General features: G+C 41.3%; 6 protein-coding genes across 6 annotated transcripts; all 6 read right to left on the reverse strand.

The window, feature by feature from the left end:
* Positions 1-582: 582 nt before the first annotated feature.
* LSM04_007788 (Amino acid/polyamine transporter I) lies at positions 583-2448 on the reverse strand (the record flags this gene model as incomplete). The annotated part of the gene is made up of 1 exon (XM_067330311.1): positions 583-2448. One exon carries the CDS (start codon positions 2446-2448, stop codon positions 583-585), a length of 1866 nt encoding a protein of 621 aa, XP_067191530.1.
* Positions 2449-3438: 990 nt separating this feature from the next.
* On the reverse strand, positions 3439-3924 carry LSM04_003270 (uncharacterized protein; the record flags this gene model as incomplete). Its single annotated transcript, XM_067330312.1, has 1 exon — positions 3439-3924. The coding sequence occupies one exon, from the start codon at positions 3922-3924 to the stop codon at positions 3439-3441; it is 486 nt and encodes a 161-aa protein (XP_067191430.1).
* A 41-nt stretch (positions 3925-3965) lies between these two features.
* On the reverse strand, positions 3966-5303 carry LSM04_002669 (Amino acid/polyamine transporter I; the record flags this gene model as incomplete). The annotated part of the gene is made up of 1 exon (XM_067330313.1): positions 3966-5303. One exon carries the CDS (start codon positions 5301-5303, stop codon positions 3966-3968), a length of 1338 nt encoding a protein of 445 aa, XP_067191420.1.
* A 935-nt stretch (positions 5304-6238) lies between these two features.
* LSM04_009620 (Proteasome alpha-subunit) lies at positions 6239-7099 on the reverse strand (the record flags this gene model as incomplete). Its single annotated transcript, XM_067330314.1, has 1 exon — positions 6239-7099. One exon carries the CDS (start codon positions 7097-7099, stop codon positions 6239-6241), a length of 861 nt encoding a protein of 286 aa, XP_067191562.1.
* Positions 7100-7932: 833 nt separating this feature from the next.
* Positions 7933-8682, reverse strand: LSM04_004931 (uncharacterized protein; the record flags this gene model as incomplete). The annotated part of the gene is made up of 1 exon (XM_067330315.1): positions 7933-8682. The coding sequence occupies one exon, from the start codon at positions 8680-8682 to the stop codon at positions 7933-7935; it is 750 nt and encodes a 249-aa protein (XP_067191467.1).
* Positions 8683-9162: 480 nt separating this feature from the next.
* Positions 9163-10062, reverse strand: LSM04_005719 (NAD-dependent epimerase/dehydratase; the record flags this gene model as incomplete). The annotated part of the gene is made up of 1 exon (XM_067330316.1): positions 9163-10062. One exon carries the CDS (start codon positions 10060-10062, stop codon positions 9163-9165), a length of 900 nt encoding a protein of 299 aa, XP_067191483.1.
* Positions 10063-12875: the final 2813 nt, after the last annotated feature.

The following is a 12875-nucleotide window of genomic DNA, read 5'->3' on the forward strand; positions in this document are numbered from 1 at the left end:
ACGAATGCGAGTTCGGCCTTTATAGAAACAGAAAGAAGAATGAAAGAAGAAAAAAAGTTGAATACAATGGTATTCCTGAGAGAGACACAGAGAAAGAGACAGTGTGTGTGTAAGAGACAGATCAAAGGGGAAAACAAAGCTAATGGGAAAACAAAGAAAAAAAAAGGTTATGCCGTCCGATCAAGTCTTCATATTTTTACGAGCGATTTCATTGGAAATCAATATCCCAAGTACACGGAAAAAGGACAGAACGAAAAAAAAAAAATAAGACAAAAAATATTCACAAAAAAGGGAAAGAGAGAAAAAAAAGAAATGGGTATGTGAGAAAGCACATAAAGAAGCTCAGTCACTCCAAAGCAGTGGTACTATTATTGTACCGTCCCCCAACCCCTTTCTTCCCTTTTATGACAGTTTTCTTTTCCCTTTCATTCACTAGTTCTCCTATTATCTCTCTTATTTCTTTTCTCACATTATTTCTAAAATATCGAACGCGTATATATATATATATATATATATATATATATAGTACGAAAAAAAGGGTACTAGGGCATTTGTTTGTGTGTGTGTGTGAAGAACAGGAACTTAAAGCTCTCTGTTTTCACCACGGTTTGGTGGGGGCTTCTCATCAGCAACGTTATCTGACCCAACAAAGCCTGAATTATCACAGGGAACAACGTGGACATCGTGCATACTTCCATTAGAGAATGCCATTGGACCAGAGCGTCCGAACGGCTCACAATATTCTCTCTCATTGAAACTGTTGTTATTGAGTTCTCCCTGCATCTCCCCTTCATTCTCTCCATCCACAGATGCACCACCAACTGGGAGGATTCCAACAAAAAGATTTCCTTCCTTACCATTATATTCATCATCATAGAATACTCCCTCATCCACCTGTGCAGTATTGCCCCCATTACCCTGTTCTCCATCCCCACGTGCATTTTCATCATCATCCTCGTCTGTCATCTCGCACTGCACAATAACGCCCTGAAAGCCATTGGGGGCAAAGAAACGACAGTACAGGTATGAAAAAACACTGCCACCGACAAGAAATCCCACAAGAGACATACCAATAGCGAGAGAAAAAGTAGCGCAGGCAACTGTGGCAATCAGACAGGAGATGGTTGCCGGCAACAAAAAAATTGTAGCACCGACAGTGCCAAAAGGCAATGCGAAGGGCCTCGGTAGATTAGGATGGTCAATGCGTAGCTTGATAAGTGCAGCATACATAAGTACCATACGTAGACAATATAAACACTGACAAAGAACCACGACATCACCAAAGTCCATAGATACGGAAAAGACCAATGTTACCGTCGCATTAAGCACAATAGCTGGAATTGGTGTCCCAATGGTTGGGTGATAGTACCCAATAATACGCGAGATTTTCTTGGGAAAGATTTGCATTGTTCCCATACCAGCCAGAACTCGACTCGTGCAGCACATGGATGTAAGCGTAAAGCCCAATCCACTCACAATAGAACCACCAAACAAGTAATATTTAAGCCAACTTCCTGAAATAACACGTGCAACTTCCGGCCAATACCCTGCTTGCCATTTTGACCAATCTTGATTAGGCCCAAGAGCACTGACACCAGTCAACATGGGAAGAAGGTACGCAAAATAGGAGGAAAGCAGAAGTGGGATCATCATAAGGGGAACAGTCCTCTTCGGATTAGCCACCTCTTCCACCACAGATCCAGCATTTTCAATATTAGCATAGTTCCAACTTATCATACCGAGGAATAGTCCCCAGTCAATGGATTTCGCATCCACATGTGTTATGGCTTTGCCATCAAGACCATGAGTAAATAAATACTGAAAGGAAAGGATCAGAAATGGCAAAATGGCAATAAAACAGACCACTATAGAAACCGATCCGACGATTTCAACACCCGAACAATTAAGTATACAACATAAAACGACGACTCCGACCTTTACCCCAATTTCTCCACCTTTACTCAGTGTTGTAACCTCCATCACGTACTCCGCTGTGAGGTTTGGGAATGTAGCATTGCCAACAAAGGTAACCATAATCGTAGATATAATACACATAAATGAGACACTTGCTGGAAAAGCTGCATTTACCCACATCAGCAAACCTGAGTTACTAGGCACGGAAGTGGAGAGCTCTGCCACTGCAAGACCAGTTGGAAAACACCAAATCCACGGTACTACAAGCCCAAAGATGAGTGTGAGAAGCGGTCCAGCGGCGCCCACAGTGTCCTCAAATCCATATCCACCGCCCAGACAGCTGGCAAACATAATGCCAAAGAGGCCCAGAACACCAATAGAGCCACGATGGGCCACAGCTTCGCCCGCCCGCCGTACCCAATCGGGCCGTCGAATCACTTCCTTTGTACGCCGCAGGGTTGGATGGAAGAGGGGCTCAACATGCTGTCTTCTCCTCACAAGGGTTGGGAAATTAGACTCCACAGGGGTATTCATCTGCATCACTTAAATATCAAGTCTTTCTTTTATTTTACTTTGCGGCTTATTATTGATGGGTTCACTGCCTGTTATAGATCACGTTCTCCACACCTTCTGTGTATGTTTCCTTAGTGTTTCTCTTCCTTTCTGGGTCGAAGGTATCACGAGACTTATTCTTCTTTTCTTGTACTCTTTCCTATGCTGCCTATAATAAAGATACTTCGCACACAGCCCAATGAAGGAGTGATGATCCGTAACTAGTGTTAAAATTGATATTAGTTGCTTGAAACACACACACACACTCTGAGAAACCGACACAGAAGAACCGATTCACCCACCCAATAAGAGTGAGCAAAGGCGAGAATCTCCTTTGATATTTATGTATTCAGGTGCAAATGTACTTATTTCGTGTATGAGTGTTGCGTCTGCACACGAATGCGAGTTCGGCCTTTATAGAAACAGAAAGAAGAATGAAAGAAGAAAAAAAGTTGAATACAATGGTATTCCTGAGAGAGACACAGAGAAAGAGACAGTGTGTGTGTAAGAGACAGATCAAAGGGGAAAACAAAGCTAATGGGAAAACAAAGAAAAAAAAAGGTTATGCCGTCCGATCAAGTCTTCATATTTTTACGAGCGATTTCATTGGAAATCAATATCCCAAGTACACGGAAAAAGGACAGAACGAAAAAAAAAAATAAGACAAAAAATATTCACAAAAAAGGGAAAGAGAGAAAAAAAAGAAATGGGTATGTGAGAAAGCACATAAAGAAGCTCAGTCACTCCAAAGCAGTGGTACTATTATTGTACCGTCCCCCAACCCCTTTCTTCCCTTTTATGACAGTTTTCTTTTCCCTTTCATTCACTAGTTCTCCTATTATCTCTCTTATTTCTTTTCTCACATTATTTCTAAAATATCGAACGCGTATATATATATATATATATATATATATAGTACGAAAAAAAGGGTACTAGGGCATTTGTTTGTGTGTGTGTGTGAAGAACAGGAACTTAAAGCTCTCTGTTTTCACCACGGTTTGGTGGGGGCTTCTCATCAGCAACGTTATCTGACCCAACAAAGCCTGAATTATCACAGGGAACAACGTGGACATCGTGCATACTTCCATTAGAGAATGCCATTGGACCAGAGCGTCCGAACGGCTCACAATATTCTCTCTCATTGAAACTGTTGTTATTGAGTTCTCCCTGCATCTCCCCTTCATTCTCTCCATCCACAGATGCACCACCAACTGGGAGGATTCCAACAAAAAGATTTCCTTCCTTACCATTATATTCATCATCATAGAATACTCCCTCATCCACCTGTGCAGTATTGCCCCCATTACCCTGTTCTCCATCCCCACGTGCATTTTCATCATCATCCTCGTCTGTCATCTCGCACTGCACAATAACGCCCTGAAAGCCATTGGGGGCAAAGAAACGACAGTACAGGTATGAAAAAACACTGCCACCGACAAGAAATCCCACAAGAGACATACCAATAGCGAGAGAAAAAGTAGCGCAGGCAACTGTGGCAATCAGACAGAAGATGGTTGCCGGCAACACAAAATTGTAGCACCGACAGTGCCAAAAGGCAATGCGAAGGGCCTCGGTAGATTAGGATGGTCAATGCGTAGCTTGATAAGTGCAGCATACATAAGTACCATACGTAGACAATATAAACACTGACAAAGAACCACGACATCACCAAAGTCCATAGATACGGAAAAGACCAATGTTACCGTCGCATTAAGCACAATAGCTGGAATTGGTGTCCCAATGGTTGGGTGATAGTACCCAATAATACGCGAGATTTTCTTGGGAAAGATTTGCATTGTTCCCATACCAGCCAGAACTCGACTCGTGCAGCACATGGATGTAAGCGTAAAGCCCAATCCACTCACAATAGAACCACCAAACAAGTAATATTTAAGCCAACTTCCTGAAATAACACGTGCAACTTCCGGCCAATACCCTGCTTGCCATTTTGACCAATCTTGATTAGGCCCAAGAGCACTGACACCAGTCAACATGGGAAGAAGGTACGCAAAATAGGAGGAAAGCAGAAGTGGGATCATCATAAGGGGAACAGTCCTCTTCGGATTAGCCACCTCTTCCACCACAGATCCAGCATTTTCAATATTAGCATAGTTCCAACTTATCATACCGAGGAATAGTCCCCAGTCAATGGATTTCGCATCCACATGTGTTATGGCTTTGCCATCAAGACCATGAGTAAATAAATACTGAAAGGAAAGGATCAGAAATGGCAAAATGGCAATAAAACAGACCACTATAGAAACCGATCCGACGATTTCAACACCCGAACAATTAAGTATACAACATAAAACGACGACTCCGACCTTTACCCCAATTTCTCCACCTTTACTCAGTGTTGTAACCTCCATCACGTACTCCGCTGTGAGGTTTGGGAATGTAGCATTGCCAACAAAGGTAACCATAATCGTAGATATAATACACATAAATGAGACACTTGCTGGAAAAGCTGCATTTACCCACATCAGCAAACCTGAGTTACTAGGCACGGAAGTGGAGAGCTCTGCCACTGCAAGACCAGTTGGAAAACACCAAATCCACGGTACTACAAGCCCAAAGATGAGTGTGAGAAGCGGTCCAGCGGCGCCCACAGTGTCCTCAAATCCATATCCACCGCCCAGACAGCTGGCAAACATAATGCCAAAGAGGCCCAGAACACCAATAGAGCCACGATGGGCCACAGCTTCGCCCGCCCGCCGTACCCAATCGGGCCGTCGAATCACTTCCTTTGTACGCCGCAGGGTTGGATGGAAGAGGGGCTCAACATGCTGTCTTCTCCTCACAAGGGTTGGGAAATTAGACTCCACAGGGGTATTCATCTGCATCACTTAAATATCAAGTCTTTCTTTTATTTTACTTTGCGGCTTATTATTGATGGGTTCACTGCCTGTTATAGATCACGTTCTCCACACCTTCTGTGTATGTTTCCTTAGTGTTTCTCTTCCTTTCTGGGTCGAAGGTATCACGAGACTTATTCTTCTTTTCTTGTACTCTTTCCTATGCTGCCTATAATAAAGATACTTCGCACACAGCCCAATGAAGGAGTGATGATCCGTAACTAGTGTTAAAATTGATATTAGTTGCTTGAAACACACACACACACTCTGAGAAACCGACACAGAAGAACCGATTCACCCACCCAATAAGAGTGAGCAAAGGCGAGAATCTCCTTTGATATTTATGTATTCAGGTGCAAATGTACTTATTTCGTGTATGAGTGTTGCGTCTGCACACGAATGCGAGTTCGGCCTTTATAGAAACAGAAAGAAGAATGAAAGAAGAAAAAAAGTTGAATACAATGGTATTCCTGAGAGAGACACAGAGAAAGAGACAGTGTGTGTGTAAGAGACAGATCAAAGGGGAAAAAAGAGAATGCAATGGAACAGTAGTGAAGAAGGGAATTTCAAGGAATATGCGTTGGTATTTTTCTCTTTTTTTCGTGTCTGTCTCCATCTTCCAATTGTGTACTGTTGTTGTTGTTCCTCTTATTTTCGTTCTTGATGTGGCTTCACTTCCTTCCTTCCACCCCCACTACAGACGTACGGACACACATAGATCCCTATGCTTCTTCTCTCCTCAGGGATTCATACATAGGCATACAAATGAGAAGCAGAAACACTGACGTCAACAACACACAAAGAGACACGGATGGCTTTTACCTTAGTCCTCTTTGTTCCCTTCTCTCATGCGTTCATTCATTCATTTTCTTTCCTCCTTTTTTTTTCTTTGTTTCAACAACTTCACTATTAGGTCATCACGACGATGCCAGTCGCTGCTCGTTCTGCTTTTCTTTCTCTGCCTCTGCAGCCTCTTCCGCCGCACGTTGACGATCCGCTTCTGCAATAAATGGCTTCAAATCCTCACTTGTCAAAATCTTAAATTCCGGCACTTTCTTTGGTAGTGAACCGTATGGATCCAGCAACTTTTGTGTGGCCGGCGCCGGCACTCTCTGCAGTACAGCCACTTCCAGTCCTTCAGGCAAAAGTTTAACGGTATCCATTGTTTTTCCAAGAACACGGAGACACAACACGATGCCTTCATCCAGTGTAAGCTCCGGTTTCCAATCACGCTTCAATAACGTTTGTGCGACTTGGTCATTTTGACCAATTGCGTAGGCGCGCCAGGCGTTATAGTTTCCACTTGTGTCTGTGTGGTAGAGTTGATATCCGTGATGCCTATCCCACCCTGCAAGCAGGAAAGATACACCGAATGGACGTACACCCCCGTACTGTGTATACAACTGCTTTTCATCGCAGACAAGCCGGCAGAGCTCTTCTGCGGCCATCGGCTCTTGATATGTATAATAGTGGCGATTTGCGCTGAGACGTGCGTGTTGGAGAAGGGCGTACGCGTCTGATGTAACACCGGCGACGCTGCAACCGAGATGATTGGCAATTTTATACACCTTCTCACCGCTGATGTTTTTATCTTCCATATTCTCCGTGTCGAAGAGGCCATTCTGCTGCCCCTTCTCTGCCCCAAGCACAATACCGCCTGTGGTGAGAATACCAATAACGGTGCCTGCCTGCGAGATGGCTTCCTCTGCGTACTCAACTTGATACAGTCGGCCCTCTGGAGAGAAGGTGGTAGTGCGGGAGTCGTAGCGTGAAGACATAATTGGTGGTGTTTAAAAGGTGGGGGTTGGATTACTAAACTGTTTTTTTTTGCTTGTTTCTCTGTTACCTTTGATTGATTGATTGATTGTTTTTTTTCTTTCTTCTTCTTCTTTGCTTGTTTTTCTTTCCGTTCGATTGATACTGGCCCCTTTTTTTCTTTTCGTTTCTTTCTATTTCTTCCCTTTTCTTCTCGTATCACGCAAGAATCAAAGAGTTGAGTATTTTCCTGGTTGCTGTTTTGGTTGTATTTCTTTTTTCTTTGTTGTTAAGAGTAAATGGAACAAGTGTTATTTACACATACGAAGGAAAAGGCATGTATATATATATATATATATATATGAGAGAGAGAAAGAGAAAGAAAGAGTTGTAGGAAGAAAGATACACGGGAGACTCAGATATATACACACACACGTATACACAAAATACCAGAAGATTAAATGATAATAATAGCGATAGTTACCCCCTATCGCTTGTTTAGGCATCCAGTAAAATAAAACTGCAATGGATGGGGAGAAAAACTTCAAATAGAAGACAAATCACCCACCATTGACAGCAATTGACATGTGACTCATGCACATAAGAACCGAGTACGAATGCAAACAACAACGAACAAGCAAAGAAGAAGAACCATAAGAAAAAAAAACATTAACATGGAAACACACAGACAGACAGACAGAGAGAGAGAGAGAGAGAGAGAGAGAGAGAGAGAGAGAGAGAGAGAGAGAGAGAGCGAGATAAACAAATCAACTGTACACACATTGGAAGACATTTATACAAATAATATATAGTGGGGTGATAATGATTTTTCTTTTCTCTTTTCCCCTGTTATCATCTATTCACACCAGGGATGATCGAGTGCCCGCTGCTTCTCCCGCTCAATCGCGCCTTCCTTCTCCACCACCCACCACAATCTCCTCGCCGTCTCCTCCGGCAGTCCAAAACTGCGTGCCACTTCGTACAGCCGCTGCCGCTCCTCCTTTGGTACTTTATAACGTCGATGAAAGGCAGCCGCCCGCATCGCATCATACACAAAACATCGCACTTCAGGTAAATCACCGAGTTGCTCTATTGTTGCAGTAGTAGTACTATTGCTATTACTATTATTATTATTATTATTATTACTACTACTACTACTACTACTACTACTATTGTCATTGTTATTGTCATGGCCGTTATTTTTAGCAACGGACTTGCTGAGATTTGCGAGAAGATGGTTACGGTATCGTTCCAGGTCCTGTTCTGTTCCATTGTGTCGTAGTGCCAATAGCAATAGTGTCTCTGAGGAGCACACAAGTGCGGAGTAACCGGCAACCCAATCGCGTGCAAGTCTACCACCACCGCAAGCGTGAATGAGTGCTTTGCAGTACAACACCCGTGCCGCATCATTTTCCTCTTGTATGGCTTGGGTATCACTTTCATTCGTGCCATCCCCTCTAGCCCAGGCGTAGGTTGTACTTTTTAGGCCAAAGAGTGGGGTTGTTGAGGATCCATACAGTAGTCGTGCAATCCACGGTGAGGAAGAGCCACAGCGAAGAGATGTTGTAGTGGAGAACACGACAGGTACAGAGAGTACACGTCGCATGCAAGAAATACCGGATTTCATTTTATTATTTATGATTTTTTTTCTTTTTTTTTAAGTGATATTGTTGTTGTTTTCTCCTACACTGCCTCTTTCTCTCTGGATGCGTTTATTTTTCTTTTTTTATGGAGATGAACAAATGGATGTTCTTACCTCCTTCATCGAGAATATATATAACAAAAAGAGCGATAGCAACGTTGAAATAAAAAAAGGAAAGTAAGAGAATGAAGCCAAAACAAAATAAAACAATAACAACAATAATATCAGAGAAATGAAATGAAAATCAAGAGAATCCCCACATTTCATACATTTCTTCACAGCACCGAAATATATCCACTCCTTCGTCCAGAGGTAGGCATATACCACACAACCATATTATATATATATATATATATATATTCCATTCCATTCCATTCCTTCTTCTCTTTCCTCATGAGAAACATATAACATCCACTCTTTTTTCTTTTCTTCTCTTCTTCCTTTTTATGCATCTGCCTGCGTCTCCTGCGCACACACTTGGTGCATCCGATCATAATCCCACACCCCGGGTGTTGTGTGCCCATCCTCAATCGCCCGCATCACCGCCCCGGCGAGCACTTTCACGTGCATGGGCGGTGTACACACCCCACAGGCACTGTGCAGCGGCCGCAGCGCACACTCCAGCGGGCGGGCGATTAATGCGAGCGGCCCATCGCCGTACACCACAAGCCCCGGCCGCAGCACCACCGCCCGGTCCGGGAAGTTCTCCAGCACCGCCCGCTCCGCCAGTCGTTTGCCGTGAAAGTAACCCCGCCAGAGTCGCCACTGCGGCGATAGTGCGAGTGGCAGTGTTGGTGTTGTAAAGAACAAGCCATTATGTTTTTGTGTTTGTTGTTGTTGTTGTTGTTGCGATCGGCGCAGGGGCTCGGCGGAGATGAGAACAACGCGACGGACCGCCGCCCCGCGGGTGTAAATGGCCGCCGCAATGTTGACATTCGCATCGCCACAGACCCGCCGGGCCTCCACGTGGTTGTGTGTGCGGGCACCAACGCAACTGACAACGGCGGTGGTGTCGGGGTGATCGGCAAAAAGGGCAAACACCTGCGAACGACTACAGGCGTCTAATGAGACAAACTCCAACGGCGGGGTACAACACTGCAGGCCTTCTTCACTGTTGTTATTATTATTACTACTGGTATTATTAATATTGTGGGGAGAGGTGTGCTGTTGGGTGCCGTAGTAGTATTGCTGCAGAGCGGCGTCCAGAAGAGGCACACCGGGTTTTGGCACACCGCCACGTGTGGCACAAACAACACGCCAGCCGCTCTGCAGGGCGTTGTATAATATGTGTGAACCCACAAATCCCGTACCGCCAAGTAACAGCAATTTCTTGTGTCCTACCATTTCTCTCTCTCTCTCTCTATATATATATATATATATATATATATTGGGGTTTGATATATATATATACGTCTCAATGTATACGTATACGTAAGGTTAAACTGCCCTTAGGGGTAGTAGTTGTTCTAATTGTTTGTCTGTCTGCACGTGTTTTTTTTTCTGCTTCTTTTTCGTCCTCTTTGTCTTCTCCTCCTCTTCTAGAATCTCTCTGATAAGTCTCCAACACCCACAGATATATAATATAATATATATATACTTGTAGACAGGGAGAGAGGAAAAGAGAGAAATAGAAAGAGAGAGTCACGTGTGTACCTCCTCTCTTCACTCGGCTCTAATTATTATTGGAGAGAAGTGAGAGAAATCAATACAAAATAAGTAACAAGACCTATATGAACAGATCATATAGTTATACAACCACGTATATATATATATATATATATACGAATATATGCAATGCATACGTACAGGTGTATATTTACTTTTTTTTTAATGGGATGTCCATCCATGTAGTAATATTGTTCACTTATATAGAGACAGACATACGCACACATACACACATCAAATAGATAGATAGATAAAGCGTAGGAGTTACGAAGAAAAAAAAAGTAAAGAAAACAAACAGTATTCTCCGTATCAACCGGTCACGGCAATCAAGTGCGTCTGTAATATATATATATATATATATATATATATGCGCATAAACAATAATGTATATGGGCATGCTTGCCCGCTTTTCTTCTTTTCTTTTCCTTCTTTTTTTCTTTTTATTATTATTTTCCTTTTTCTGACTTTGTTCTTTAGTTCCTGTTATCTCTCTACTGCTACGCCCAGTGCCTGCAGAGAGAAACAATAAAGAGCAGAACATAATAACAACAGCAATAAGAACATCAAGTATCACCACTACCACAATGGCAATACCAAAGATACACCAACAAACACACGCATACGCAATATCTTTATAAATGTATATAAATTTATTTATTTTCCTTTATATATCTATATGCATATATACAAAGATACGTAGGTAGAGAGTTGTATGCATACATCAACATTCTCCATCACCTATGCAATACAGCTCTCCTTCTTTCTGTTTTTTTTGTTTTTCATTTCTTTTTTTCCGTTTTTCCCTCCACTTCTCTTCTGTATAGAATACAGCGGGGAAAAAGAAGAGAAGTGGCAATGGAACCTGTGCTGAAGCAAGATTGAGCACCGGTGCGAGAACGGGAGAAAAAACACGAATAATAAACAAATAGCAAATGAAGAAAAAAAAAACAAAAAGCAGCGCCTCTCTCTCTCTCCCAGTACGCACATACACAAACATTATTATGTTAATATATATATATATATATATATATATATATATATATATATATATATTAACTCATAATACAGATAGAAAGATACACCTTTATCAAAGACTCCTCTCGTAGGGTACACTCCCCACAGGGCAATGTTCTCTCAACATCACCGCAGCCACCTAATAAGGAAGAAATAATACAAATAACAGCAATAATAATATTAATAATAATAACAATAACAATAATAATAATAATAATAATAATAATAATAATAATAATAATAATAATAATAATAATAATAATAATAATAATAATAATAATAATAATAATAATAATAATAATAATAATAACAATCACCATTATAGAAAGATTGTTTCAAACAATGAAACTCTTTCTTTTGTACACATTTGCCATTTTTGTTTACGTTTCTCCTTGTTCCCCACCACCGCTCCCACACACTACCATCTGCATCATCATCATCATTAGTAATAATTCCCCACAATTAGCTTTTCCTGTGCTACAGACATACATACATAACATACCATACCATAAATAATATATATATATATATATATTTATTTATTTATTTATTTATATATTTATCACAATCTCTCGAAAAAGCAGCGGGAGTAGAAAACGACATTTTTGTTTCCTTTTTCTTAAAAAGATACAAAAGAACCACTACCTCTCTGTAGATTTCTTGGGGGTTAATAAAACCTTCAGCAATGATCTGGCTCTTGTGTTACTGTCTTTGCTGCCAATGTTATTTCCGACAATGGTAACAGTGGCGATAGTATTAATAGTAGTATTATTAATGACTGATATCAATCTTGCAAAATACAGGTTTTATGTGAAAATAAACAAAAAAAAAAAAACATTTTTTTTTTTAAAAAGAAAAAAAAAAACGCATCTCTTACTCCTACGTTCATTCCTTTATTTCCATTCTTCTGAACTTCTCTAGCGGAGGCTCCACCAATCGGATACTCCTTCTATTATGCTGATGAGAATCCATCCATCCATCAATCTATCCGGCATTTCCAAGCCAGACTAACGCATTCAAATAACATTAACACAATTTTCAATCATTTACTTCTTCTCCATCATAGGGAAAGAGAGAGAGAGAGAGAGAAACATAAAGTTATACACAATCATATACAAACACATACACGTTATTCAACACACATATCTCAGTACGCGCAAACCCAGACACGCACATACACATACAGAGAGAGAGAGAGATAGAGGGAAAGAGAGGGAGGGAGAGAGACATTGAATGAGTGAATGAGCTAGACAATATATGTATATATATATATATATATATCATATCATATCATATAATACCCACTACAAAAGTGAAACATTACAGCAGGTTTCAAGAACAAAAAAACAGATACTGCATTGTCTATCCTTTTTCCTTTTTTTTTTTTGGTTAATTCATTTTTTTTTCTTTACTTTCTCTTCATTTGTTTTACTCGGTAGTTGAAGGCAGTCAAAAAATAAAAAAAACATGCCTTGCGT

This window comes from Trypanosoma melophagium (assembly GCF_022059095.1).
Source record: "Trypanosoma melophagium isolate St. Kilda chromosome Unknown ctg23segment0, whole genome shotgun sequence".
NCBI classification, from domain to species: domain Eukaryota; phylum Euglenozoa; class Kinetoplastea; order Trypanosomatida; family Trypanosomatidae; genus Trypanosoma; species Trypanosoma melophagium.